The sequence below is a fragment of the Protopterus annectens genome, chromosome 5.part1, assembly GCF_019279795.1.
Source record: "Protopterus annectens isolate FY-2018-M chromosome 5.part1, PAN1.0, whole genome shotgun sequence".
NCBI lineage: Eukaryota > Metazoa > Chordata > Ceratodontiformes > Protopteridae > Protopterus > Protopterus annectens.
In genome coordinates, this window is record NC_056736.1 from 566,863,285 (window position 1) to 566,889,639 (window position 26,355).

A 26,355-nucleotide genomic window follows, 5' to 3' on the forward strand; every position below is an offset into this window, starting at 1 on the left:
CTTGGGTCTCCAGATCCCTTATTACGTCTTCAGTATTTAGGGGGCTACCACCTATGTGGTAGTTTGGGTACTTTGTTTTTACCAAAGGGGAAGACTCTGCACTTTTTGGCATTTAGCTTGAGGCCATGGTTTTGACACCAGGTATCTGTCTCAGTGAGACTCTTTTGGAGGATGTCTGTGTCAGCCGGAGAGTCAATTATAGCCCCTAGTTTGCAGTCGTCTGCGAACTTGGTCAGCCATAGTCCTTCTGTGCTTGCCTGTACCTCTGGCAATTATATGCCGAACAGGAAGGGTCCTAGGACTGAGCCCTGGGGAATGCCACTTGTAACCGGTTTAGAGTCGGACCTAGCTCCCGCAACTCTTACCATGTGGGTTCTGTCCGTGAGCCAGATGGCAACCCATCTCGTGACGTAGGGGTTTATGTTCAGGCTGGTGAGCTTGTCTATAATACCTGAGTGGGGAATGGTGTCAAAGGCCTTAGCAAGGTCTAGGTTAGGCTGTGTGGACCACCCTTCCCTCGTCTATAGCCTTGGTAACTATCTCAAAGAAATCCACCAGGTTTAGGAGGCATGATCTGCCCTTAACAAAGCCGAACTGGGTAGGGTCCAGTGTTTGGAGGTTTCCAATGTCTCTGTAAATGAGATCCATGATGATGTGCTCCATAGCTTTGCAGACCAAGCTAGTCCGGCTTATAGGGCGATAGTTCCCGGGGTCCATTGTAGCTCCACCTTTGTGGAGCAGAATAACCATTGCTGTGGGCATGTAGCCTGTTGAGAGGCTGAATTTAAACAGTGTGTTTAGGTGAGGGGTTAGTTCATCTTTGAGCTCATGTAGGATGCAGCCTGGGACACTGTCCGGTCCCATTGATGCTGTGTTTTTGGCTTTGGAGAGAGCTGTTTTAACCCGAGTGTCTGATTTCAGGGGCACTACATTCTTCTGGTATAGTTATGGGCCCTTTTGGGGGTGAGAGGGGGGTGAAGTTTGCACTGAACCTGTCTGCCAGGATGTTAGCTATATCGGTCGGTTTAGTGTATTTTGTGCCATTCTGCACTAACTCCGAGCAGATTTGGGAATCTAAAGAATACCTTGTGGTTATCCTTGGAGTCCATGGCAATTTTTCTTTCGAAGCTAGCCTTGGATGATTTTATGAGGGAACGTAGTTTCTTGCTGATACTGATCAGGGATGTCTTCCCTTCATGGGATTTTACTCTGCTGTACTAGTTTCCTCCTCCTATTGTATAGCTTGTTTATGGCAGGGGTCCACCAGACTGGTTTCCTTTTCTTGGAGGAGTGAGTCTTGGTTTTGTTTGGGATAGCATGATCCATGCATTCTTGTAGGTGCCCGTAGAGTGCATTAGTAAAGGATTTTGCAGCTTGGACAGCGTTATCCTTTAGCATGGGGGCTTTGAACCTTCCCACCTCGGTCTTAAGTAACATGAAGTTTGCTTTTGAAAAGTTTTTCACGGTGGTTTCTTTGACCGGGGGTGGTGGCGGAATGTGGATATCCAGAGTGATTAGTTTATGGTCAGATCTAACCAGCGAGGGGTTGACCTCCAGTGTGGAACACCGGTCGCCCGTGTTGGTGATGACCAGGTCCAATATGTTGTCACCTCTGGTGGGGGGTGTTAACCAGTTGATCCAGGACGTTTGAGTTTATAAATTCTAGGAAATGTTGGGTAAGGGAGTTCGTATTTGAGTAGTTCTCCCAGTTAATGTTTGGGTAATTGAAATCACCCAATATCAGGGTGTTTGGTAGAACCTTTGTTTCCCAGTGTTTCCAGGAATTCGGAGTGGGGTCCTGGGACGTGGTGGGTGATCTGTAGCAAGCTATAATTTGAATAGCAGTTTTGCCCGTTGTTAGTTGCACGTGGATGATCTCTGAAGCATCGTGCTGTGCCACTAACCTGGAGATGTGGGTATCCTTGATGAATATGGATACTCCCCCGCCTTTTGTATTTTGGTCCGGGTGTTGTGGCCGAAATGTATGGTATGAGTTGTAGCCTGGTAGTGCTGGAGTGCTCTTTGGAACCGTATACCAGGTTTCTGTTACTGCACATATATCGATTTTCTCCATACTGAGGAGTGCCTCGAGTGCATGCATTTTGAGATTTAGACTTCTGGCACTGAGCAGCATTGCCCTCAGTTTTTTGTTACTTGTGCTATTTACAGCGGTGGGTTTGTCTTTTGAGCCTTGCCTAAAAAAGGCACTATGGGGGTGGCAAGAGCCCTGGCCAGTTTTCGAAAGCCTAAGGGTGACAGGTGCAAGCCGTCTCTAGCGAAGCAGCGTGGCTTGTCGAGCATATCATCCCAGGCTGACAGACACTGGATCCCCTTTGAATGACACCAGAAGCTTAGCCAATTTTTGAAATAGATATTTTTTTCTCTTCCCTGGCCACCTCATAATCTGTGCTGTGTCTCATGTTTAGATCATCTTTAACCTCATCTTTTTCTGTCCAATTTCCCCCCTACAAAAACCCTTCAGCTTTCTTTGAGAAATTACAATGTCTACACTACAATAAAGAATTCTATCAGATGATTATATAATACAAATGTCAGCTGTAATAGCATAGAATGTAATTTCTGGTGTACTGTAAGTCTTGGACACTTTTTTGTATAATTTCTTGTGCAAGTTTTGTATAATCTCTGATTATGGAGCTTTTCTCCTCGGGCCTCTGCTGAAAAATGGGTCTTATCCCAGTCAGACTTTCCCAGTAAACAAATGTGAAATAAATATAAAAATAGGCAAATTCACCTTTGGGCAACTGCAGTGGTGCAGCGGTTAGTGCTGCCGCCTCACATCAAGAGGTTCTCTGGTTCGATTCTTGACTGGGGTGCCTTCTATGCAAAGTCAGCATATCCTCCCTGTGATCATGTGGGTTTCCTCCCACATTCCAAAGGCATGCAGTAGGTGGATCGGACTCTCTAAATTGGCCGTAGGTGAGTGTGTGTGCACGAGTGAGTGGCGTGAATGAACAACCGCAGCAGGGCGGTGTAAACCTTGGCTCGAGATGATTGTCACTGTGGAAGTGACACCCCGACCCCATGTACAAAATGGGAAAAGGGGTTGAGGATGGATGAGCAGGTAACTGTACCCAGCTTGCAGTTATCAGTAAATGTTGTCAATCACGCATCTATGATATAGGTTCATAGGTAAGTACTAGGCTAGCTGCCCTTGCAGGCCATTTTATGCCTAGTCAGTTTCCCTTTTTGTGCTCAAAACGTATCCCATTTGGTTATAGATTGGTCTTATCCATCCCATGGTCGAGAAGTATATATTACCTTTAATGCCATGGCTAATTTGAGGGGACCTTTGCATGGGATAAAGCATGTAACTGCTGCCTCTGTCCATTAGTACTATGTGGGGCATCCCTGGGGTAAATTTTCTGTTTCTTATCCATAAAACTAAGTTGCAGTTGAAAATAGACAGGGATGAAGTTTGTTTTATATTGTTGGACAGTCTTTTCCAAATACCAGTCCCTCCAAATGGTTCTTTTGATGTTGCAGAAGTCTTAGATTCCTAGCCTTGGTATTTCTGACATTTGAAATGTTGATGTCCAGTAAATCCATTAGTAATGGGTCATTGGGTGCCTTGTATGTCGGACACAAGTCAGCTCTTAGTCTGTAGGATACCAAGTATGTAATGAGAGGCCTGTGAGTCGGTCCTTGTAGGAGATGTTGCTTAGGCCTTGTATCCTTTTAATAAGATGTTTCTGTGGACATTCCAGTTGTTGCACATGTCTGGACAGATCCATGCCAAAGGGGGCATTATTATTCAGTGATTGGCCTAATGAGGGACAATGACATCCCTAGATCTAGACACAGACTGTTTTATAAGCTGTGCAATGTAGTTGATGCATGCTGGTCAAAAACTAGATCACTGTCCATACAAGTTCCCAAATCCCAAAAAAGCTGGGTCACTCTTGGGGGCTTACTGACAATGTGGTAGTCCCCTGGGGTAGATGACTTCCCAAAAGATACAATAATGCATTGTTTTGGCATTTAGTTGCAGACCATGATTTTGACACTATGTATTTGAGACAGACCTTCTTTTAGGATAGCTAAGTCATCTGGAGATTCAGTAACTGCTCCTATCTTGTGTCATCTACAAACGTAGTCAACCAGAACTCTTTGGTATTGACATTTACTTAGTATAGTAAGATACCAAACAGGAGAGATCTCAGCACAGAACCCTGGGAGTCTCTACTGGTGACTAGTTGCTTAGTGGAGGTAACTTCACCTGTTTTGATCATTTGCATCCTGTTTGTGAGCCAGTTGGCAATCCAGCTGGTGACGTAGGGGTTTATTCCCAATTTCTTTAGCTTTTCTACTATGCCTAAGTGTGGAATTCTGTCAAAAGCTTTGGCCATGTCAAGGTTTGCGGTGTGTACCATTTTGCTTTCCCTCCATTGCTTTGGTGACCTTTTCAAAATAATTCACCAGATTGGATTCATCAAGATCAGATCATGCGTACTCCAAGCAAGACTGGGTCTAGTGTTTGGGGTTCCCTATGTCTTAATTCCATGATAAATCTTTCCATGGCTTTTGTATATGAGGCTGGTCAAACTTATGGATGCATAGTTGCCTAGGTCTGTGAAAGGTCCTCCCTTATGCAGGGGAATGACTATAGCTGCTCTTCATTCCCTTGGTCCGAAACCTGTCTGGAAGCTGAGATTAAATGGTGTTTTTAGGGGTGTGGCTAAATCATGCTTCATGTTCTTTAAGATGCATTTAGGGCTACTGTTAGGAATATTATGGATTGGATGTCTGCAAAATGAATGCCAAAGAGGAGACCACACCATTCTCTTTGATATCCCACTAATTACAGTTGTACGTTCAGAGAGGCTACCAGCAACTTTCATAACCTATGATCTGTGGGATAGCCATTTTGCAGTCTAGCAGGTAATGCAAGGGTTTATATTAAGTATGATTCATTTTTTTAAGTATACCAGCATGGAAGATTGTCAGAAGCCTTGCACAAGTTAAGATAAGCAGTGTGCACTGAATGATCACTGTCTACAGCTTTTACTTTTTCAAAGAAGCGTAGTAGGTTCAGGAAATGGGACTTGTCGTTCACAAAACAAAAAAACAAAATTGGTTGCAGTCTAGATCAGTTAAATTGCCATTGTCTGCAGAAATAAATTGTTAGGATACATTTCCATGGCTTTGCATACAAGGCTGGCAGACTTATAATTACTCGGGTCTGTAGAGGAGGCCACAATTCTGCTACAAGTGCTTGTGGACCGGTAGGGCATGATGCACTTCCCTACTGCCACTCGCTTGTATTGGCAAGTGCCCTAACTCCCATCAACCAATTTGTGCGCTTTACTTGTAACCTACCTATCCTTCTCAGACCCTGACCTTAACCCTACAGAAAAAAAAATACTCCTGATCGCTGCCTAAACTAAAATTCCTCATCCACTCCCTAATCCTAACTCCTTTTTACTGATTAAATCTATAACCCCCCTCCCCTGTAACCCTAACTCTGAGATATCTCCAGGTTGTTCCCTAAACCTAAAATCCCCCTGCCTGAGCCAACTTTCAGTCACTACCTATACGTAAAGTCCCCCTCCCCTCAGTAAACCTAAAGCCCCCCCCCTCACAGTTTCCATTCCCCACTTATCAGTTCCATGGCAAGACCTTGACAGTGTGTGATTTTTGCGGCAGCTGCATTCCTGAACTCCCATTCAAGTTTGAGCAGCTGCTTGGCCAGGTGGGTGGACAAGAAAACAACTGTTTGAATTCTTGGGTTTTGGACAGCTGGAGCTTGAGCAACTGTAAGGGTACCAGAGGCTACCCTTGTGTAGAGTCCGCGACGGTTCTCCAGACTTGAGGCACAAACCCTGTAGGTAGGCCGCAGTTGAACAGTTTAAGTAGAAACTCTGATAGTGCATATTTGGCCTGATGAGAAGAGAAGGATGGTATGCTTTCAGGTTCCACTGAAGTATATTTTACTTTGTGACAAGGATTCTAACATTTGCTTCAAGATGATTTCAGGGGAAACTAAGTTTTCAGGAGTAGTGGGGTCAAGCTATATCCTTGGGATTGCAATATGTGGTATTGTAGATTTGCTCAGTGTATTGTTAGCCATTTTCCTTAATTTCCTCACTTCACTGAAAGACTAGCAGTTTCCTTTGGTATCTGTAGCAACTTAAACTCATACTCTGCTTTACAATTTCTAATAGTACTTTTGCATTTCTTGCTGGTATGTTTTATTGTAGTCCTGAGATGAGCAGATGGGATTTCTTGCAACTTGTCATTTTCCTTTTGTTATACAGTTAATTAACAGTGAAGTTCCACCAAAGAGCTATATTCTTGAATTTAGCATTATATTTAGTGTAGATTTGCATTAACTTTTCTATGCAGCTGTTTAGATGCTGGTAAAAGTCGGAGGTGAATCCAGCAGTTTGGTCCATTTGCTAGTTGGGTTGTTTTGCATAGCTACAAGCTGAAGTAGGTTTGATCTGATGAAGTTCCTAAAAGCTGTCTTGTTTGTTGGTGGGGTAGTGCCACTAGGCCTGACAAAGAAAATGACTGACTTGTGGTCAGATTTAACTAGAGATTGATAAGGATCAATTCAAGGAACCTATCTTGAGTAGTTTGAGTTTGCTCTAAAATATTGGTATTAGTGTGGGAAATTCTGAGCTCATTCATTTTAGTTGTGTGTGCCCAACTAATGCTTGCACAATTTAAGGTCTCCAATAAAGAAGTATTTGGTTTGATATTTAAGTGCTTAATGGTATTATGGTAATTTCCATGATAGCTGGGGATACTGATGGGAATATGTAGCTATCAGTGAAGTGATAGTTGGATTTAACAATGATTTGGATCTGCAGGAGCTCCACTTTAGGGTCATGGGTAATTTGATGTGAGTAATGGCGTTGCTGACAAATGCAGATACTCCCCAGTAGTTACCCAAGGGCCTGAAGACATGATGGAGGGCTGTCAGTGCACTGAAGCCATATCTAATAACTAAAATATCTTTGTTTAGACTGCTCGTGTTGAGTAGTTCCACCTTGATGCTTGAGTTTAGGAATGCCCAGTGGAGGACTATGCCTAGAAAGGCACTATGGGGGCAGCAAACCCTTTATCCACTATGTGGAAGCCCTGGTATAAGAGGTGTAAGCCATCCCTGGCAAAACAGGAAGTCTTGTTTACCATTTTATCCCAAACTGGTACATACTGAATCCCCTTAGAATTATACGAACTAATCAAAAAAGTGATCCCAGTGGTCAACAAACAGGAAAACTAGCTGGAACAGCAAAGCGACACCAGGAAACCGGACTCAATGCTCGAGTAATAAAATTTATTGACACAACAGATGGTTAAGCGCTTTCCACAGTCCACTACTGTCTTCATCAGAACAACATCTAACAAAAGCAAATACCTTATATACAAGCTTGAAAACCGCCCAAATCAACAATTAATCAATTATATAATCAACATTTACATAATTTAAAATTTTAAAGCTGTACCTTGCATTTCACTACATGATATTACATCAAGCGTTCCTTAAATGTCTTAAGCTAAAACAACAGACATTACATGTTTAATACTATATAACTATTCTAAAATAATAAAACTGTGTTGAAGAGTAACACCTATCTGTCGATGTGACAAATTTAAAAGAATATTTTTCGCACATAATGAAAAAATATAATATAATAAAATAAACTTATGCATTAACAATGTGTTGGCAATTATCAATGCAATTCATATATATACACACACATAGAATTCATAAAACTGGGACAAATAGATATACAAGTACTGCCTACAGTACACATAACCAGAACATGTAAATGAATTAATATTATATATATTGCCAATTGCACTAAATTACACCTTAACTAAGGGTTTAGTGGGAATCATCTCATTAAGCCCCGGGGGGGTGGCTGCATCCAACCTAATCTGCCACCTAATCTCCTTCTCACCCACGACCTTAATATTACCACCTCGTGGGTTGGGGATAACCACATCCAATATTGCAAATTTAAACATCTTGCATTTGGGGCTATTAATGAGATGCCTCGACAGGGCGTTGTTAACATCACACTTCCTGATACAGTATGTGTGATCATAAATTCTGTTTTTCAAACAACGATCCGTTTTCCCTACATAGAAACTCGTGCATGTTTGGCACACACCTAAGTACACTATATGCTTAGTCAGGCAGTTGCCACCGGCAAACCAAATCTTGCTTTTCAGGCAATTTTTGAGGACTATACTGGATGAATCCAGTATATATTGGCAAAAATTACATTGGCCACATTTTTTAGTTCTAGTTCTCTGAGCCTTGCCACTTTGTTGATGTTTAGATTTAATTTCAATAATCCTTTTAATATTATTACCAGCTTTGAAAACAAAGTGTGGTCTATCCGTGAGCTTATTTTTTATGGACTGATCACTAGTCAATATATTCCAGTTTGCTGAAATTATATTCTTCACTTCGCTGGAATGTTTGCCATATTTAATAATACATGCCTTTTTATATTCACTGGCTCGTACCTGCTGGTCAGTCATATTGGTCATGTCATTGCCCAGTGATGTTTTGTCAATACCTACCCCTAACAGAGGTTTGTATTTCTTTCCCCATTCATTACTGACATAAAGAATGAAATCTTTAATCATCTTAAGAGGATATCCCTTATCAATAAATAACTGACCTATATAGTCCAATTCGCTTAGCATGACGTTTTTGTCAGTCGTCATACGGGCAGCCCGGATGCACTGTCCCTTGACAATGCCCCTTTTGGTGCTGTATGTGTGCGCACTATTGTAATGGAGATACCCGTTGCTGAACGTATTTTTCCTATGGATATGAGATTGAAACTCATCATTTTTACTATAAACATAGACATCTAGATAGTTGATGCCACTACGGTCAAATTGGTGAGTAAATTTAAGATACTCTGTGGTGTTATTAATGAATGACATGAAATCTAATAACACCTGTTCCTCGCCCTCCCATAGAATAAAAATATCATCCAGGTATCTGACATATCTCTTTATATGAGACATCCATGCCGAATGCAGTATATATTCTGTCTCCCAATCCAACAATACCAGATTGGCATACATGGGGGCACAAGCAGTGCCCATGGCTACCCCAGTAGTCTGCCGGTAATGCTCACCCTCAAAATGGTTGTAATTATAGTCCAAAACAATGGCCATAAATTCCATCAAAGGAGAAATTTCATCCCGGTCCAACCCACTAACTCTACGGACACTGCTGTTAAACCTAGAGAGCCCATCCTCTTTAGGGATACAGGAAAATAAATCCTGGACATCGATGGTGACAAAAATGATATTAGAAGACCACAGTTCTTTCTTAAAGATGCCCAAAAACTCCCAAGAATCCTTAATAATGTGCTCCACAACATTGTAAATGTGTTTGAGCTTGTGGTGAATGACCTGACCAAAAGGGAAGGACTTGCTAGCACTTCCTGAAATAATGGGGAAATGGTGGATCCTGTATGTTTTGTGCACTTTGGGGATCCCTGTTATAGTGGACAAAATAGGGAACTCCACCTTCAAAAATCTGTACAAATCCTCACTAATTCTATCTTCCACTATAAATTCTTCTAAATAAGAATCAATTCGGCCATGGGCAATGTTCACTTCATTAAGAGAAGAAGGTGTATATTGTGAGGAATTATTCAATAACTCAAAGATCTTATTAATATATTTATCTTGGTCATAAAGGACTATTCCCCCTCCCTTGTCGGCAGACATGATGCGAACATTGTTGTCACACAATGACTGAATTACCTCAGAGATATCATTCCCACCATGCTTCGATGTTCTCACATACTTATACTTATTGTGAAGGGAATATAACTGGGTGTTGACCACCTTCTCAAAGGAGGTTAAAGTGTTGCACATGGGTGGAGTGAATGTACTTCTTTTCTTCAATTCTTCAGGTTGTACCCCACTGATAACATTTTCGTTTCGAAAAAATATTCCCAAATTTAATTTCCTCACAAAAAGCTTAAATTCCACAAGGGTATCAGTCACATCTAAATCAGAATCTGGTATGAATTTCATACCCTTTGAAAATATTTGAAAAAATTCAGGTAGGACTGGGTGGTCACTATAGTTGTAAATTTTAAACTCCCCACTGCTGTGCACTATGTCACGTTCATTGGCCGAAGCCAATTGCCCCCCATCAATATTATCCATACATGAACCACCCTGGACAACCGGATCCACCTGTTGAATGTCGACTATTGATGAAATCGACGGTTGTTCCATATTTTCCGCCCCTTCCCCTTGCGTTCTACTGTTTTCCATTCCCCTCTTCCATCCTCTAAAAAACAGTCCTCATTATTAGTATATTCTCCACCAACGTAGTAAGAATCAGACCGCTGTACAAATCTTTTCTCCACAACGTGATTTCTAACATTATTCGAATTCCACCTATAGGCAATACCTTTCTCGTATTGCACTAAATCTCTCTGCAACTTTTTACATTTCCTCTCATATGTTTTTTTATACATGTTTTCTGCGTATTCATATTGTTTAAAATACAATTTGTCCCATTGGTTGAATAATACATCTTTTTGTATTAATCCATCTATTCTTTCAATCTCATTGAGCATTACACTTATTTTAGAATCATTGCATTCAATTAAAAACAACATAAACTTTTTGCCAAACTCATCAAACATGTCATTGCAACGTTTAACATTATGTACATTCATTTCAACTCCCATAGGTTCTTTAAAGAACCGTAAACCCATAGGAACAACCCCATTGTCCAAACATTTACGTAAATACAAGTTCTCCACTTGCAGGTTTTTAACCTTAGTTAAATGGTTGCCAAACGAAAATATTAACTTTTTGAGCGAAGGAAAATCACCTTCCCCTCTGGCATGCATATTAACAGGAGCAGCACTAGAAATGTCTTTAAAATCCAGTGGCATGAGCATAAACTCATCCAAGTTATAAGGCTGCCTCAAAACATGTTCCCCCTGAGTAGAAGAACCTGCCACAGAATGCTTAACAGTACCTTTGTTGGATATGTTATTCGCCACTCTGCCCTTGTCCTCCAAAACATAAGTACGGACTGGCGGTTGGCGCTTGGGTTTAGCGCCAGAAATTAAACACACATCCTCGTTATTGCCCTCTGATGTATTTAAAAGCTTAGTTGGAACATCTCGGTGACTATTAGATTCGAAACAATCCTTCCTTGGCGTAAGCCTAGCCGACCTAGGCGAGGAAACCCTCCTCTGCCCGTTGGGTATGTCGTCGTCGCTGGCGTTGCCGATAGAGGAACGGATCGACGTGCTAACCAACAGGTTAGGTTGCACTCCTTTGCTGTTAGAAACACCGGGCGGCGTCAATAGCTCCACCAATCGTGTAATTTCTCCTTTTAGAATACTCATTTCCGAATGAATTTTTTCGATCTCATCCCGAGATACATAATTCGAGGTGTTCAACATCTCGGACATAGAGTCCATGATAGACAACAAATCAAAAAAGTGATCCCAGTGGTCAACAAACAGGAAAACTAGCTGGAACAGCAAAGCGACACCAGGAAACCGGACTCAATGCTCGAGTAATAAAATTTATTGACACAACAGATGGTTAAGCGCTTTCCACAGTCCACTACTGTCTTCATCAGAACAACATCTAACAAAAGCAAATACCTTATATACAAGCTTGAAAACCGCCCAAATCAACAATTAATCAATTATATAATCAACATTTACATAATTTAAAATTTTAAAGCTGTACCTTGCATTTCACTACATGATATTACATCAAGCGTTCCTTAAATGTCTTAAGCTAAAACAACAGACATTACATGTTTAATACTATATAACTATTCTAAAATAATAAAACTGTGTTGAAGAGTAACACCTGTCTGTCGATGTGACAAATTTAAAATAATATTTTTTGTACATAATGAAAAATATAATATAATAAAATAAACTTATGCATTGACAATGTGTTGGCAATTATCAATGCAATTCATATATATACACACACATAGAATTCATAAAACTGGGACAAATAGATATACAAGTACTGCCTACAGTACACATAACCAGAACATGTAAATGAATTAATATTATATATATTGCCAATTGCACTAAATTACACCTTAACTAAGGGTTTAGTGGGAATCATCTCATTAAGCCCGGGTGGCTGCATCCAACCTAATCTGCCACCTAATCTCCTTCTCACCCACGCCTTAATATTACCACCTCGTGGGTTGGGGATAACCACATCCAATATTGCAAATTTAAACATCTTGCATTTGGGGCTATTAATGAGATGCCTCGACAGGGCGTTGTTAACATCACACTTCCTGATACAGTATGTGTGATCATAAATTCTGTTTTCAAACAACGATCCGCTTTTCCCTACATAGAAACTCGTGCATGTTTGGCACACACCTAAGTACACTATATGCTTAGTCAGGCAGTTGCCACCGGCAAACCAAATCTTGCTTTTCAGGCAATTTTTGAGGACTATACTGGATGAATCCAGTATATATTGGCAAAAATTACATTGGCCACATTTTTTAGTTCTAGTTCTCTGAGCCTTGCCACTTTGTTGATGTTTAGATTTAATTTCAATAATCCTTTTAATATTATTACCAGCTTTGAAAACAAAGTGTGGTCTATCCGTAAGCTTATTTTTTATGGACTGATCACTAGTCAATATATTCCAGTTTGCTGAAATTATATTCTTCACTTCGCTGGAATGTTTGCCATATTTAATAATACATGCCTTTTTATATTCACTGGCTCGTACCTGCTGGTCAGTCATATTGGTCATGTCATTGCCCAGTGATGTTTTGTCAATACCTACCCCTAACAGAGGTTTGTATTTCTTTCCCCATTCATTACTGACATAAAGAATGATATCTTTAATCATCTTAATTTCCATGATAGCTGGGGATACTGATGGGAATATGTAGCTATCAGTGAAGTGATAGTTGGATTTAACAATGATTTGGATCTGCAGGAGCTCCACTTTAGGGTCATGGGTAATTTGATGTGAGTAATGGCGTTGCTGACAAATGCAGATACTCCCCAGTAGTTACCCAAGGGCCTGAAGACATGATGGAGGGCTGTCAGTGCACTGAAGCCATATCTAATAACTAAAATATCTTTGTTTAGACTGCTCGTGTTGAGTAGTTCCACCTTGATGCTTGAGTTTAGGAATGCCCAGTGGAGGACTATGCCTAGAAAGGCACTATGGGGGCAGCAAACCCTTTATCCACTATGTGGAAGCCCTGGTATAAGAGGTGTAAGCCATCCCTGGCAAAACAGGAAGTCTTGTTTACCATTTTATCCCAAACTGGTACATACTGAATCCCCTTAGAATTATACGAACTACTAAGCCAGTTATCAGTGTTTTTGTATCTAAGCATTTTTCTTGGTGAAAACCAGATACTACTTAAGACAAGTGTCTTATGCTCATGTTTGCCTAGCAACATTCTGATAGGAGGTTTCACTTAAGATTAACACTTATTTTATCTAGTCCATAGAAAAGTAACCTTGTGGGAGGGGGAGTAAGGTGGAAACCCATGGAAGGTCCCATTAAGAACTGAAGTATTTGTAACGGTAGAATAAAATTAGAGCATCACCAGCAAATGGTGATGCATCTCAGATAAATGTCAAACAATTTACCTCTGTAGTATTTTCTACCCTACTTTCCTGAATAACAGAGAAGGCAGTGGAATAATCTGCATTTAAAACATGTTTAGCAGATTTTTTTTTTAAGTTGAAATGTGCAATTGATTAACACTAGTCTAATTGTTTTGTTAATGCTTTGTTTTGTCCTTTCTTTTATAGTCTAAAGCCATGAACCTCTATGAGGCCTGCTTAACATTGCTTCAGGTTTATTCCAAGAACAATATGGGGAGAAAACGAGTCGATGTGACTGCAGAAGAAGAGCAATACCAGGACCTCCTACTCATCATGGAGTTGCTTACGAATCTGCTGTCAAAAGAATTTATAGACTTTAGCGATACAGGTCTGCAGGAAATTCATGACATAAGGCTGGAATGACCGATCATTTCACTTCCGTGTTAATCTGCAGTTTATTATAGACCTATGAAAAGTGAAGAACCTGAAGAATTTTAGGAATGCTGCGTAGATCTTTTTAAAGGAATTTAAGCATTCTGTGTTCATTGATTACAATGACACTGAAGTCAAAGTTAAGAATAGTTGTAGGTGAAGTGTGTTGGGTTTTTAGATAGCACTATTTTAATTCTTATATCCGCAATCCTGAAATTTGAATTGAAGTCAGACCTGGTGCTAGACAGTATGGCACCTGGTTTTCCAGTAGCTGTTGTGTAGCAATGTCTGAAATACTGACAAATGAAGTTCCTCCTCCTTTTGGTTTTATATTGTTTAGCAGGTAAAACTTGAGCTAAGTGACTAGCTCTGGCTGCTGTCGGGTCTGTGAAGCTTTCTTTTGGTAGATTTTAGCAGCTGTATGTCTATGAAGCTTTCTTTTGGTAGATGTTTTTAGCAGCTGTTTGCTGTTGAAACAGCAGTTAAGATATAGTGCCGATATACTAAGGAAATCCTATATTTGTGAAAAAATAAGAGCAGTAACAGAGTACCTTTCTTGGTGGGTAGTTTGGTAAATAAGAGCAGTAACAGAGTGCCTTTCCTGGTGGGTAGTTTGATCAGGTTCATCTTCACCTGCCAGTATTTTGGATCTTCCATAGTTTTCTGGGCTCAGAGAGAAGTGTGTTGTTGGTGACTTATTATATAAACGAGTTTGATGCCATTCCCACCAGTTCCTTGTTGCTTCCACAGGTTGGATCTCATTTTTTGCTTTTCTTACTAAAAATGTTCTTGCATTTGCAAGATGTTTTATTTTTCTTTGGCAGACCTTCCACATTTGAGAATATGGAGAAGAAGACTTCACTTGGTACAGATGGGGAGGGTTTCTCTTAAACAGATGGTCTAGACTTTAATTTGAGGTTTTGCTTGTAGGATTAGCTGTGTCTGAACTTCTAGAGAGAGTTCTGCAGTCTCTCTGGTCTCTGATGACTGCGATTATACCCAAGTGAGAGTTCCATTTCTGCAGGAGATCTCTGGCCCAAGAGAGAGACATTTATCTTGAGTGGTCAGCCTTTGTTGAGTTGTAGTGCAGACCCACATCTTGATACACAGTTCAGGTACACAACACGGGGGACTTTACTGACTTTTGGGAAAGCTAAAAATTGCCATTGAGGTATTTCACCTGTACGAATTGTGTTTGCATGTTAGGGCTAGGTTTAGCACAGGCCTTTCCCCATCATCGCAGCACATTTGCATTGGAGTCCCATCTGGTCTGATTACCTACTTTTGCCAGTTGTATACTTGTGATAAAGCAAGCACTGGTGTGGTCTGAAACACCAAAGTCGTGGACTCGGTGTTTACTTCCTAGTTTATTCCCTGTGACATTCAAGTGTGAGATGTTTTTTCTCCAATAAATTAAGCTTGGAAGTCCTGGAGCTCCTTTTGGGTTGATACCACCTAAAAGGACATTACAGGGAGTTTGGGATTGCATGCAGTTAGGCCCAAAGCAGGTATCTGGAGGGTCCTTCTGCATGTGTTATGGGATGGGTGACCATGACACATGGAGGGGCCTTCTCCATATGTCATAGTTACCCACCCCATGCCACTTTGTTGATGTCACACAAGCCTGATGGTACTCCCAGGTCTGCTGCCGTAGGAGGGCTAATGCATATTATGCATCTTTCTGTCGATAGGAGTACGGCCTTTCCTTCTTACCCCAAGGCTAGCTACTTTTGTGGGTTTGGTAGGAACTAAACATTCCTCAAGCCCTTATTCAGCCTTTGTGTCTGATGATTTTTCTTTGGTTATGGGAAGGGGCTTAACATACCTAAAACCCTCAGTCTTTTTTTCATCTGGTAGCTATGTTTGCCTGAAAGGGGAAGAGCTGTCAGGAATATTTATTCTGTAAAAGCATTAGGTCTTACAGCTCCCTGCTGTACTGCTGGCCTCTCCATTTTATAAGGTCTTTTATTGGGTTGTCTTGGCCACTTAGAAGGTCCACCTTAAGTCTGGGATCAAGACGGCCATGCCTTCACCCAGGAAACTGCCATGATGGTGCAACCAAACCCTTTGCTGTATTTATTTTCAGCATGTTTGTATTTGTTAGACTGTCTGGCACAGGTGTGCGTTTTCACTGGTCAGTTGGGTGACTTAGTACCCCAGTAGGAAATGACTTAGTACAGTTTACTGCTAGATTTGCCCTTTCTTAGGAAATGCCTTTTTTGAATAGGGTATACAATCACTGCTCAATAGCTGTTTGGTAGCTCCCGAACATACTGAGAGGCTTGCTGCTCTGCCATCTGATTACTGGATCATTTAAAAGAAAGAAGTCGTCCCACAGGCTTCCTGGATACAAGATGTAGTGCTTTGATCTTTGCTCTGGGCCAGCAGGTCTTTTGTGGCGCCTTGCCCACCCCTCCCCCATGGGGAGGGGGCAGCTCAGTGTTCTATATTATCCACTTCTTGGAGCTGGCTGGTGTGGGACATCCCCTTTGCTGGCCTCTTGCTGCCGTGATAAGTCATTTCTCTGCAGCATCCTGGCAGGAAACAAACTCAGACTGTATTACCTTGTGAGAAGATGAAGTTGCTGCACCTGTTTGGGGGGGGGGGGGGGTCCATCACTTTTCCCGCCTGCCTCTTTGTCACTACTACCTGTCCAGTTCTCTAGGTGTTGGCCCGGGTGGCCCCCTCTATTTTTTCTCCTATAGAAGTGTTGGAAACTCTCTGGACATTCGAAGAGCTTGTTGCTCCTTATCAGTAGGTGAACTAACTCCCACTCTTAGCATGGAATTAATATTTTGGTCCCCAGTCCCTGGAGTATTTTGGGCCCTTTTTAGCAGCAGGGTCTTGTGAGAGTAAATCCCTTTTTTGGTCCCCTTGCGGAGAGGAAGATGAGCTCAGTCTCACACAACTTTAAACTGCCAGATGTTCTTCGTGTTTCACTGTAGCAGTTATCACCTGTGGGTTATCCCTGCAGTGGTAGCCCTCGGCTGGCCCGAATACCAGAGTCAGTGTTTTTCTGCGTTGGCTGCTGTCGCTTATTGACTTGACGTCAGGTCGTCAGTGCTGTAAAGCAAGACCGCCAAAGCCATTATAGGTTCATAAGTTCATACTAAGCTATCTGCCCTAGGGCATTTATAAGCCTAGTCAGTGTCTGTTTGGTTTTCACCACCCATTTTAAAATAATTTTGCTATGCCCTTTTTCGAGGTTAGTATACTGTGCCTCTGTCTAACAGTGACACAGAAGTGATACCCGGGGTAAACCTACGATCTCCCATCCACTCATCAAGATTCCTCTTGAAGAGGGTCAATGAGGGACTCTGGAATAAAATCCCAGTCCAGGTTAGGCAGAGTGAAGGGAGCCTCTGGGTTATGAATCTGTCCCTCCAGCATGTCCTATTTATTTCAGTGCTGAGGTTCAAGTCTCTCGAGCGCATAGCTCGATGGGATTTGGATTTTCTGAGGTGCAGCATGTCCATTAATTCCAGGTTGGACATGGCTTTATACGTCGGGCACAAATCGCCTCTGAGCAGGCGGTATGCCACTGAGTAGAGCTGGAGTTTCTTTAACTGGGCAGCATATGGCATCTGTTTGAGCCCTTTGATCCTCTTGGTGAGGTACATTTGGGGTCTTTCCAGTTGCTGCAGGTGTCTGGTAAAGTACATCCCAAAAGGGGCATTGTACTCAATTACGGGCCTGATGAGGGATGAGTAAAGAGGCACGATGACCTCCCCTGACCTAGATGTGAATCCCTTCATGATTAGGTGGGCTATATAAAATGTTTTTCTAACCACTTTGGCCACGTGGTTGTCAAATGAGAGATTGCTATCAACTTGGGTCCCCAGGTTCCTAATTACTTCTGTACTTAATGGGTTACCACCTATGTGGTAATTTGTGGGCACTTTGTTTTTGACAAAGGGGATGACTATATACTTTTTGGCATTTAGCTTGAGGCCATGGCTCTGGCACCAGTTGTCTGTTTCTATGAGGCCCTTTTGGAGGATGCTTGTGTCGGCTGGAGTGTCGATTATGGCGCCCAGTTTGCAGTCATCAGTCTTTCATGCCGTGGAGCCCGTAGCAGAAGCAGTTCGCAAGTGTGCCGATCGGTCTCTACCAGAGTTCGAATTTTCAGCTGAAAATGTCTAAAGCTAAGTACCTCATTGGGGATCCTTTTTTCTTGCACTAACTGATGTCAGAAAAAGTTAACAATTGCCTCACCTGTGGAAAGCAGATCCCACACCGAGACTTCCATTCATACTGCGTCACTTGTTTAGACCCAGACCACGACATCCCCCGTTGCTGGTTTTGTGCCCCTTTCAACGCAAGAACCATTTGTCGTAGAGGCCTTATTGTAGATAGGTCTTATTGTAGATAGGTATTTTCGTCTTCTGTCTTCGCATTCCGAAATGGCGTCCCATCATCCAGCAATCTGTAGACATTCCGAAAAAACGTAGAGATAAAGATACAGACCACACAAGGCTAAGCCTTCAGACGATGCTACCAGTAAGCAGGTTGTCAATTCTCCAGAATTCCGTGAGAAGCTTTCGCAGCCTGATACGATATCTATGCAGGCCTCTACTGAAACCCTTTTGGAGTCCGGTATGCCACAGAAATCTTATTCTTCCGAGTCTTTGGTCGTCTCTGCATCAGTTGGGTCCGGAGCCGCGATGCAGGCACTGGCTTCTAAGGAGGCCTCTCTCACTACCGATTCTAGACAGAAACCGACGTCCTCTCATCCGTCTACTGCTTCTCCCAAACAGATGGATACTCTTTAGGCCTAGAAGCCAGGCCACTCCTACAAAATCTACCTGTAGTCTCCATCTTACCCCTGCTCCACTACCCCAAGCACAAATGTTTAAGATGGCAGAGGATCTTATCTCCCTTATCAGGGGTAGTCAGGCCACATCTTCTAAAAGGAAAAGACACCCTTCTTCAGAAATACTGTCAGAACAGGATTCTGAGGAATCTGGTTATTGAGTTTTTGAAGTGGAACAGCAGCCTCTTACTGCTTATGAAGACTCATGCAGAGGAATCCATTGCTTCTGTCTCCCCACCAGAAGACCATTCCTTTGGGAAAACCCTTCACCCCCTGAGGGAACATTTCCACTGGGAATCTCAGAACTTCCCTCAGTCTAAGAAAAGACAGAGAGTTTCTAGACCTTCCCCAGCACAGACCCCTGACCCCCCCCCCCTATTTTAGAAGTGGTGGATGGTGTTTTCCATGAATCCAGCTTAGCCCCTGACGCCCTCCCACCTGCTACCTCTAAACTTGACAGGTATTAGAGTGCCAGATTCTCACAAATACCTGTACAGAAATCCTACTGCAGACCTGTAGGTCATTACACAGGGACCAAAAGGAGCTAAATTTAGTTCTGCAAAGAATCCTCTCCCTTCTGACAAGGAATCCAGAGCTCTGGACAGATGGGGTAAAAAAAAGTATACACCTCTGCAACCTTAGCTATCAGACCACTGAACTGTCAGCTCTATGTGTTAAAATATCAACAACACACTTTGGAACTATTAAAGCAAAAGATTTCTTCCTTTCCTGACTGTGCCAAATCTAAAGAATTAGCAGATTTACTGCACTCTGCTCGTCAAGTGGCCAAACGCACTGCACTGTGGATATTACACACTAGAAGTTTCAAGCAGAGCAGCAGTGTCAGGATCTGTTATTAGGAGACGTGTATGGTTGAAGTTACAACCTCTCCCTGATCATGTCAAGTCTAAATTAATTGATGCACCCTTGGATAGGGACCGCTTCTTTGGATTTAAAGCACAAGAAGTGCTTAAAAAGATGGAAGACAAAGCAAAATCTATGCAAACAGTAAAAGATTTCTTTCAGGTCCAACCTCCCAGGTTCAGCAGAAATTTCCCCTGTAAGCACTGGTCCTTTCCTGCACCTAGTAGACAGGGGCAAGGTAAGCCCCGCAGGGGCAGACCACCCAGAACTTTATCCTAGGGACAGCAGAGAACCAAACGGAAACAGTGGACCTCCTCCACTAAGGCAGGGAGTTCTAGGCAATCCTCCTGTGGCAAAACTTCTCAATAACTCCCTCTCCACCCTCTGCCCTCCTTTCACTTACCAAAAGCTAGGAGGAAGGCTCTTCCTCTGCAAAGAATATTGGCTTTTTGTAACCAAAGACCAATGGCTGAGGCATGGATTTTAATAGAAGAGAAGGAGAGGCCAGAATTTAGTAACTCTTCTAGATAGTCCAGGATAAGAGGGATGGAAGGATGTGAAGAACTGCCCCCTCTGGACCAATTCCAAGAGGGTACCCAGACTTGCCTCCAAATCAATAGGCAGAGGCATTAAAACAAGTTCAAATTCTTATAGCCCCAGGGGGCAGTAGAACCAGTTTCCGCAGACCAAACAGGCAAAGGCTTTTATTCCAGACTATACTTTGTTCCCAGAAAAGAAGGCAATTGGCGTCCCATCCTGGATCTATCCATTCTGAACACCTCCGTGGTGGTCCCCAAATTCAAAATGCTAACTTTGCAGCAGCTTCTGCCTATGCTGACAAAAAATGCCTGGTTAGTGACCCTAGACCTAAAGGATGCCTACCTCCACATCCCCATAAGGAAATCCTGTATGAAATTCCTGCACTTCAGGGCAGGCTTACAACACTTTCAGTTCTCTGCACTACCCTTTGGCTTATCTACTGCATCCAAGGTATTCGCAAAATGCTTAGCCCTGGCCATAGCATTTTGCAAACAGAGAAATATTCAGATTTATCCTCATCTGGATGACTGCCTCATTCAGGCAGAGTGATAATGAAGACAGGCAGAACCACAAACTATAAATCCAAGAAGACTGGGAAGAAACCACGATGCAGCACCAAATAAACAACACTTGTAATAAGGTCGAATGAAGCGCTTTTCGTTTATTGCAGTTTACAAACTTCTTCAGATAAAAACTACAGCACATATACAGAGTTTAAATACAACTGCTGAAGGTTATTCAATTATCCATTTAATTGCTTAAAGTAAAATCACTCATTTCAAGCAGTACAAGTTTAGAAACACATATAACTATGTACTACGAAAACGGAAATAATAAAAATAATAGTAATAATGCACCGGTACACTGACTAAGAATAGATAACTTATAAATTAGGAATAAAGAATGCATAAAAATAAAAATAAACCATTAATAGGGAATCACTTTATGATGAATCAAGTACATACGAACTCACTAAAAGTGTAGTTGTGACTGTGATACTCTAAAGTTAAACTGTCATACTAAGAAGAGAAATCTTATGTCCATAAACTATAACTTAAAGAAGATTACCTTTTGAGGCTCTTGAGTTTAAGGACGCTGCTTAGTGAGCAGCTTTCATTCAGGCCTGGCGCATTATAAGCGTTTAACCTAATTTGCCATTACAACTCTAATTTTTCTAACTTAAGAGGCATCGGACCTCCTCTAGGATCTTGAAGTACTTTGTCGATGACCAGAAACTTAAATGTATGGTCAGGGTGTACTGAAATATGTTTAGCTAGTGCATTTTCTAATTTTTGTTTCTTAATTGCATACGTGTGTTCGTATATACGATCACAAATGCGTCGTTCTGTTTTGCCTATATAAAAAGCGGGACAGAACTGGCACTTGGCTAAGTAGATCACTATCTTGGAGTTACAATTTGCCCTCAACCTCAACAAGTATTCATGGTCATGTACTTTGAATCTATTAGATTCAGTAACATGCTGGCAGTGGTTACAAGCCTGGCATTTATACATGCCAGCTGTCCTCACCATTCTAGTGCGGTGTTGTTCAAAAAAGGCTTTGAGATTTTTAGCTCTTTTGTATGTAACAACGGGATAATTGCCTACTTTCTGATAGAAATTAGTGTCACTCTTGAGTAAATCACAGTTTTTACACAAAACCTGAAAACATTCACTACTGTTGAGGTTATAAGTTGTTATGAACGTGACACCTGGTCTCTCACGTAGATGTGCAACTGTAGAATCATTCACAGACTTACCAACTAAATCCTCTACTTCTTTAGGGAGAAGGTGTTCTCTATTCAAAATTGGTTTATAAAGGTGTCGTAGACGCTTAGAAATCAATTGGTCTATGATTGCATCAAGCATATTGTCTGGATACCCACGATGTGAAAACATACTTTTCAAGTGTCTACATTCGACAAAAAAAATCATTGTCTAATGTAATAATATGAGCTGCCCTTACCAGTTGTCCTTTAACTATAGCTCGTTTTTGATAAAATGGATGGCAACTGGAGAAATGTAGGAATGAGTTGGAATATGTAATCTTTCTGTAAATGTTAGCAGTGTATTTTTGAGTAGGAATATCCTTGGATAATAAAATATTGAGGTAGGCTATGGAGTCTGTGTGGAAAGTAGAGGTGAATTTCAAAAACTGAGTTGTTGAGTTGAAATAATCAACCAGTGTATCGCTAACAATTTGGTCACCATCTAATAAAATAAAAATGTCATCTAGATAACAAGTATAAAGAATTAACTTGTCTTTAAACTGAGAATTATTGAGGACATAGAGGTGTTCCCATTGAGCCATGACCATATTAGCAACAATTGCACCACAGGGAGAGCTCATCGCTACGCCGATTTTTTGTAAGTAAAAATTATCTCCAAACATGAAGAAATTATTGCTTAAAACTAAATCCAACAACTCACGGACCGTGTCCAACTCATTTCTAGTACTACCATGGGATCTCAACATTTGATCGACCCAGTCTAGGGCTATGTCGTGTGGAATACAAGTATAGAGATCTTTGACGTCAATGGTAAGAATATTATACCTTGCGTCAAAAACTATGTTGTTAACTTTATCAAGGAATGACCAAGAATCTTTGCATGTCTGGGTGAAGTTAACCAGATAATTCTGTAGGATGTTGTCCATGACTTTTGCACAGGGGTAGGTGGGAGAACCCCTACCATCAACTAAAGGTCTCATAGGGGGTTGTGTAAATCCTTGTGGATTTTGGGAATCCCGAACAAACACGGAGATCTGGGGTAGACTGTAGACAAGTAATTATAGATGTTTTGTGTAATTCTACCCTCAATATACATTTCCTCTACAGAGTTCTTAATGTTGTTGTAAGCTTTGTTGGTTTCAGAGCGTGAACTGATTGAATAAGAGGGACTATCAAGTAAACGAAATATCCTTTCTTTGTAGTCAGACCCGTCAAAAGCCACCAACCCCCCTCCCTTGTCAGGTTTACAAAAACGGATGTCGTGGAGTTTGAGTCTAGGCATTCCTTTTCTTTTTTTGTTTCAATGCTGAGAATTGGACTTCGTTTTGTTGTTTGGAACCTTTGACGAATGTCCAGTTCACACACTAGTTCGAAAATCTGTAAAAGTGGATGAAGAGGGGGATTATAGGTACTAGGAATCCTGAAATTGATACTGTCTTAGGGGGTATATACTCCCAAGCATTAGATTTAAATTAAGCTTCCTAACATATAGTTTCATGTCAATAATTGTTTTAACCAAATTCAATTTTTGACAGTAACTCTACCAGTTCAGGTGTAATAACTGTAGAAAAATTATATACCTTAAAATCACCCTCTACGTTGTTTAATATAACAGGAGTATTATCTATACAACCGTTACCATCCACTATAAGGGAATCACTGTTTAAGGTGTCTCCCGATTCCAAAGGCCAAGGCTCACAACAAGAATCAAGATGTACAGATGGAACATGAACATCAACCATACAAGAAATACAACAATTTTCAGATAGACTGTTATCGGTCAGATGCCGAACTATGGTTATCTGAGTTTTTGCTTGTTTCTCTGGTTGAATTGACCTGTCTGTTGTTTTGGTCTTGACCCTAAAAAATTAGGGTCGTTAGACCTCAAGTTGTAGTGGCCAATTTTGTTGTTATTCTGTGAAGTTTCAGTCGTACTGAGCTCAGCCTGAGATGTATCATCTGCATTTTCAGCAGAAGCATTGTAGGTGTCAGCACGTTGAATTGAATTTGTGTTTATATTGGATGATACACCACTGTGCCCTAAAGGATGTTGTACATGTCTAGTTGGGCCGTGCCAGACTTGTACTGGTGAAGGCTTTGGATACGCGGTCTCTTCTTTATAGGCCTTGACATCTCTATCAGTTTTCTTGACTTTATTTTTGAGTTTAGTGAGGTACTGGTCAGTACTAGGAAAGATCCTGTTGTAATCGTATTTGTAGCGGAGAAACTCAGAATCGAACCTAATGAGTTCATCCAGTTCTGTCACTTGTTTACTTAAAGATTCAACCAATAAAGAATAGTGTTTAATCATTAAGTCAAGTAGTTCAAACCCCTGAAGGTCGAACAAAGCAAGTAGGTCTTTGTGGAATAATGAGTTGGCAGCCAGGCCAGTAGGATATTGATAATGGCGTAAACCTTTAGGGACTATTTTAAGTTTGAGACATTCTTGAAAATAGGATATCTCCAATTGAGTCTTTTTTTAATTTTACTAGTAAATTATCCAAGTTTTTAAGGTTAACTGAAATATTAACCTGCTCATCGTGATGTGGATTCATTTGTGGTGTTGTATGACTATTTACTGGAGTAAAAGTGAAATTGTCCCTCAACCAGTTATTAATGTTGAAAGCTGTAGGATTAGTTCCCGTATCAGTAGTAGGAAAGCGAACAGCCATTGCTTCTGCAGTAGTTAACCCAGGAGGGGAAGTGAAGTCTTTGTTTCGAATGGCTGGAGGTTCACTATCTCTAGTTGTAAAGTCTAAACGATTGTACTCACAGGTGGGTGCCGATTAGATGAAGAAGGTAATGTAGAGGCCGGAATACTCCTCTGCCCGCAGTCAACACTAGTCAGGCTGATCGCCTGGGAGGTAGTTGGTCCAATACCCCGGCACTCGACAGCCGGAACGGAATCACTGGTTGGCTGGGAATTACTTGTTGCCAAAACCTTAGTAACTCCCTCGTTCAAGATAATCGGTACCGGTTCACTTACAGAATGTGAGTCAATGAGCAGCGGTACTTTGTTAGAACTAAATTGGCATTCAGGTTTGTCTAAACGCCAAAATAATAAATCAAGCCGTGACATCAGCTTACTCAGAACATTATTGTTACAAAATTCAGTGTCTCCAGTAGTAGTGTGGTCATTGGACCCATCAGCATTCTTCAAGGCTTCAGGGGTGTTAGCAAAAGAATTGCTCAAATCATTAGTGTCTTTCCCAGATGCCATAAAAACAAACTGATAATGAAGACAGGCAGAACCACAAACTATAAATCCAAGAAGACAGGGAAGAAACCACAATGCAGCACCAAATAAACTACACTTGTAATAAGGTCGAATGAAGCGCTTTTCGTTTATTGCAGTGAACAAACTTCTTCAGATAAAAACTACAGCACATATACAGAGTTTAAATACAACTGCTGAAGGTTATTCAATTATCCAATTAGTTGCTTAAAGTAAAATCACTCATTTCAAGCAGTACAAGTTTAGAAACACATATAACTATGTACTACGAAAACGGAAATAACAATAAAAATAATAGTAATAATAATAATGCACCGCTACTCTGACTAAGAATAGATAATAAAAACTTATAAATTAGGAATAAAGAATGCATAAAAATAAATTCAGGCAGAGTGGATAGAAAAGGTACTCCAGGATCTCCTCTTTGTCAAAACCATCCTAACCTCCTTAGGGTTCACCATCAACGAAAAGAAATCAGACTCCCTCCAGGAGGATCATTTTCCTGAGAGCACTGCTGGACACAGCATCTGAAATGGCCTTCCTGTCACCAGAAAAGCAGAGCTTCCTGCTGCTCTACTTTACTCTTAACTTTAGTTTTACTGGCTTCCAGTAGTCACCTCATAGCAAGGAAGTTCCTGCAAACTTTGGGTTAAATGGCATCTTGCACCCTTCTAATTCCTCTGGCCAGGCTCCACATAAGGAAATTTCAGTGGTATCTAAAGAACCTTTGGTGTCAGCACACTCAGCCTCTAGAGATCCCTCTGGTCCCCTGTATAAAGGCCGAGTTTCTCTGGTGGGCAAGGGCCTGTGCCAAGAACAAGGGTCTCCCCTTCATCCTCTGCTCTACCAGCCAGATCATCACCACCGACACCTCAGATATTGCTTGGGGTGCTCAACTGGCAGGAAGGTGCACCCAAGGCCTTTGGGATGCCCATCACCTTCCCTTACACATCAACCAGAAGGAAACGGCAGTACAAAAGGCCCTGATATCCTTCAAATCCCATCTCAGGCTAGGGGTCTTCCTTATCAAAACAGACAAACACCACTGTAATGTGGTACATCAACAGACAGGGAAGGGACCCAATCTTGCCCTCTGTGCAGGCTAGCCATGGGCCTCTAGCTGACAGCCTCCTCCATGGGA

At 41.5% G+C, this 26,355-nt stretch overlaps 1 protein-coding gene across 1 annotated transcript in view; it reads left to right on the plus strand.

Annotated features, from left to right (window-relative positions):
* XPO4 (exportin 4) overlaps positions 1-26,355 on the plus strand; it is a 1,500,264-nt gene that overhangs the window by 1,284,065 nt on the left and 189,844 nt on the right. Inside the window, exon 24 of the mRNA XM_044073186.1 lies at positions 13,809-13,989. Within this exon, the coding sequence (XP_043929121.1) occupies positions 13,809-13,989 (181 nt within the window). The remainder of the gene's footprint in view (positions 1-13,808; positions 13,990-26,355) is intronic.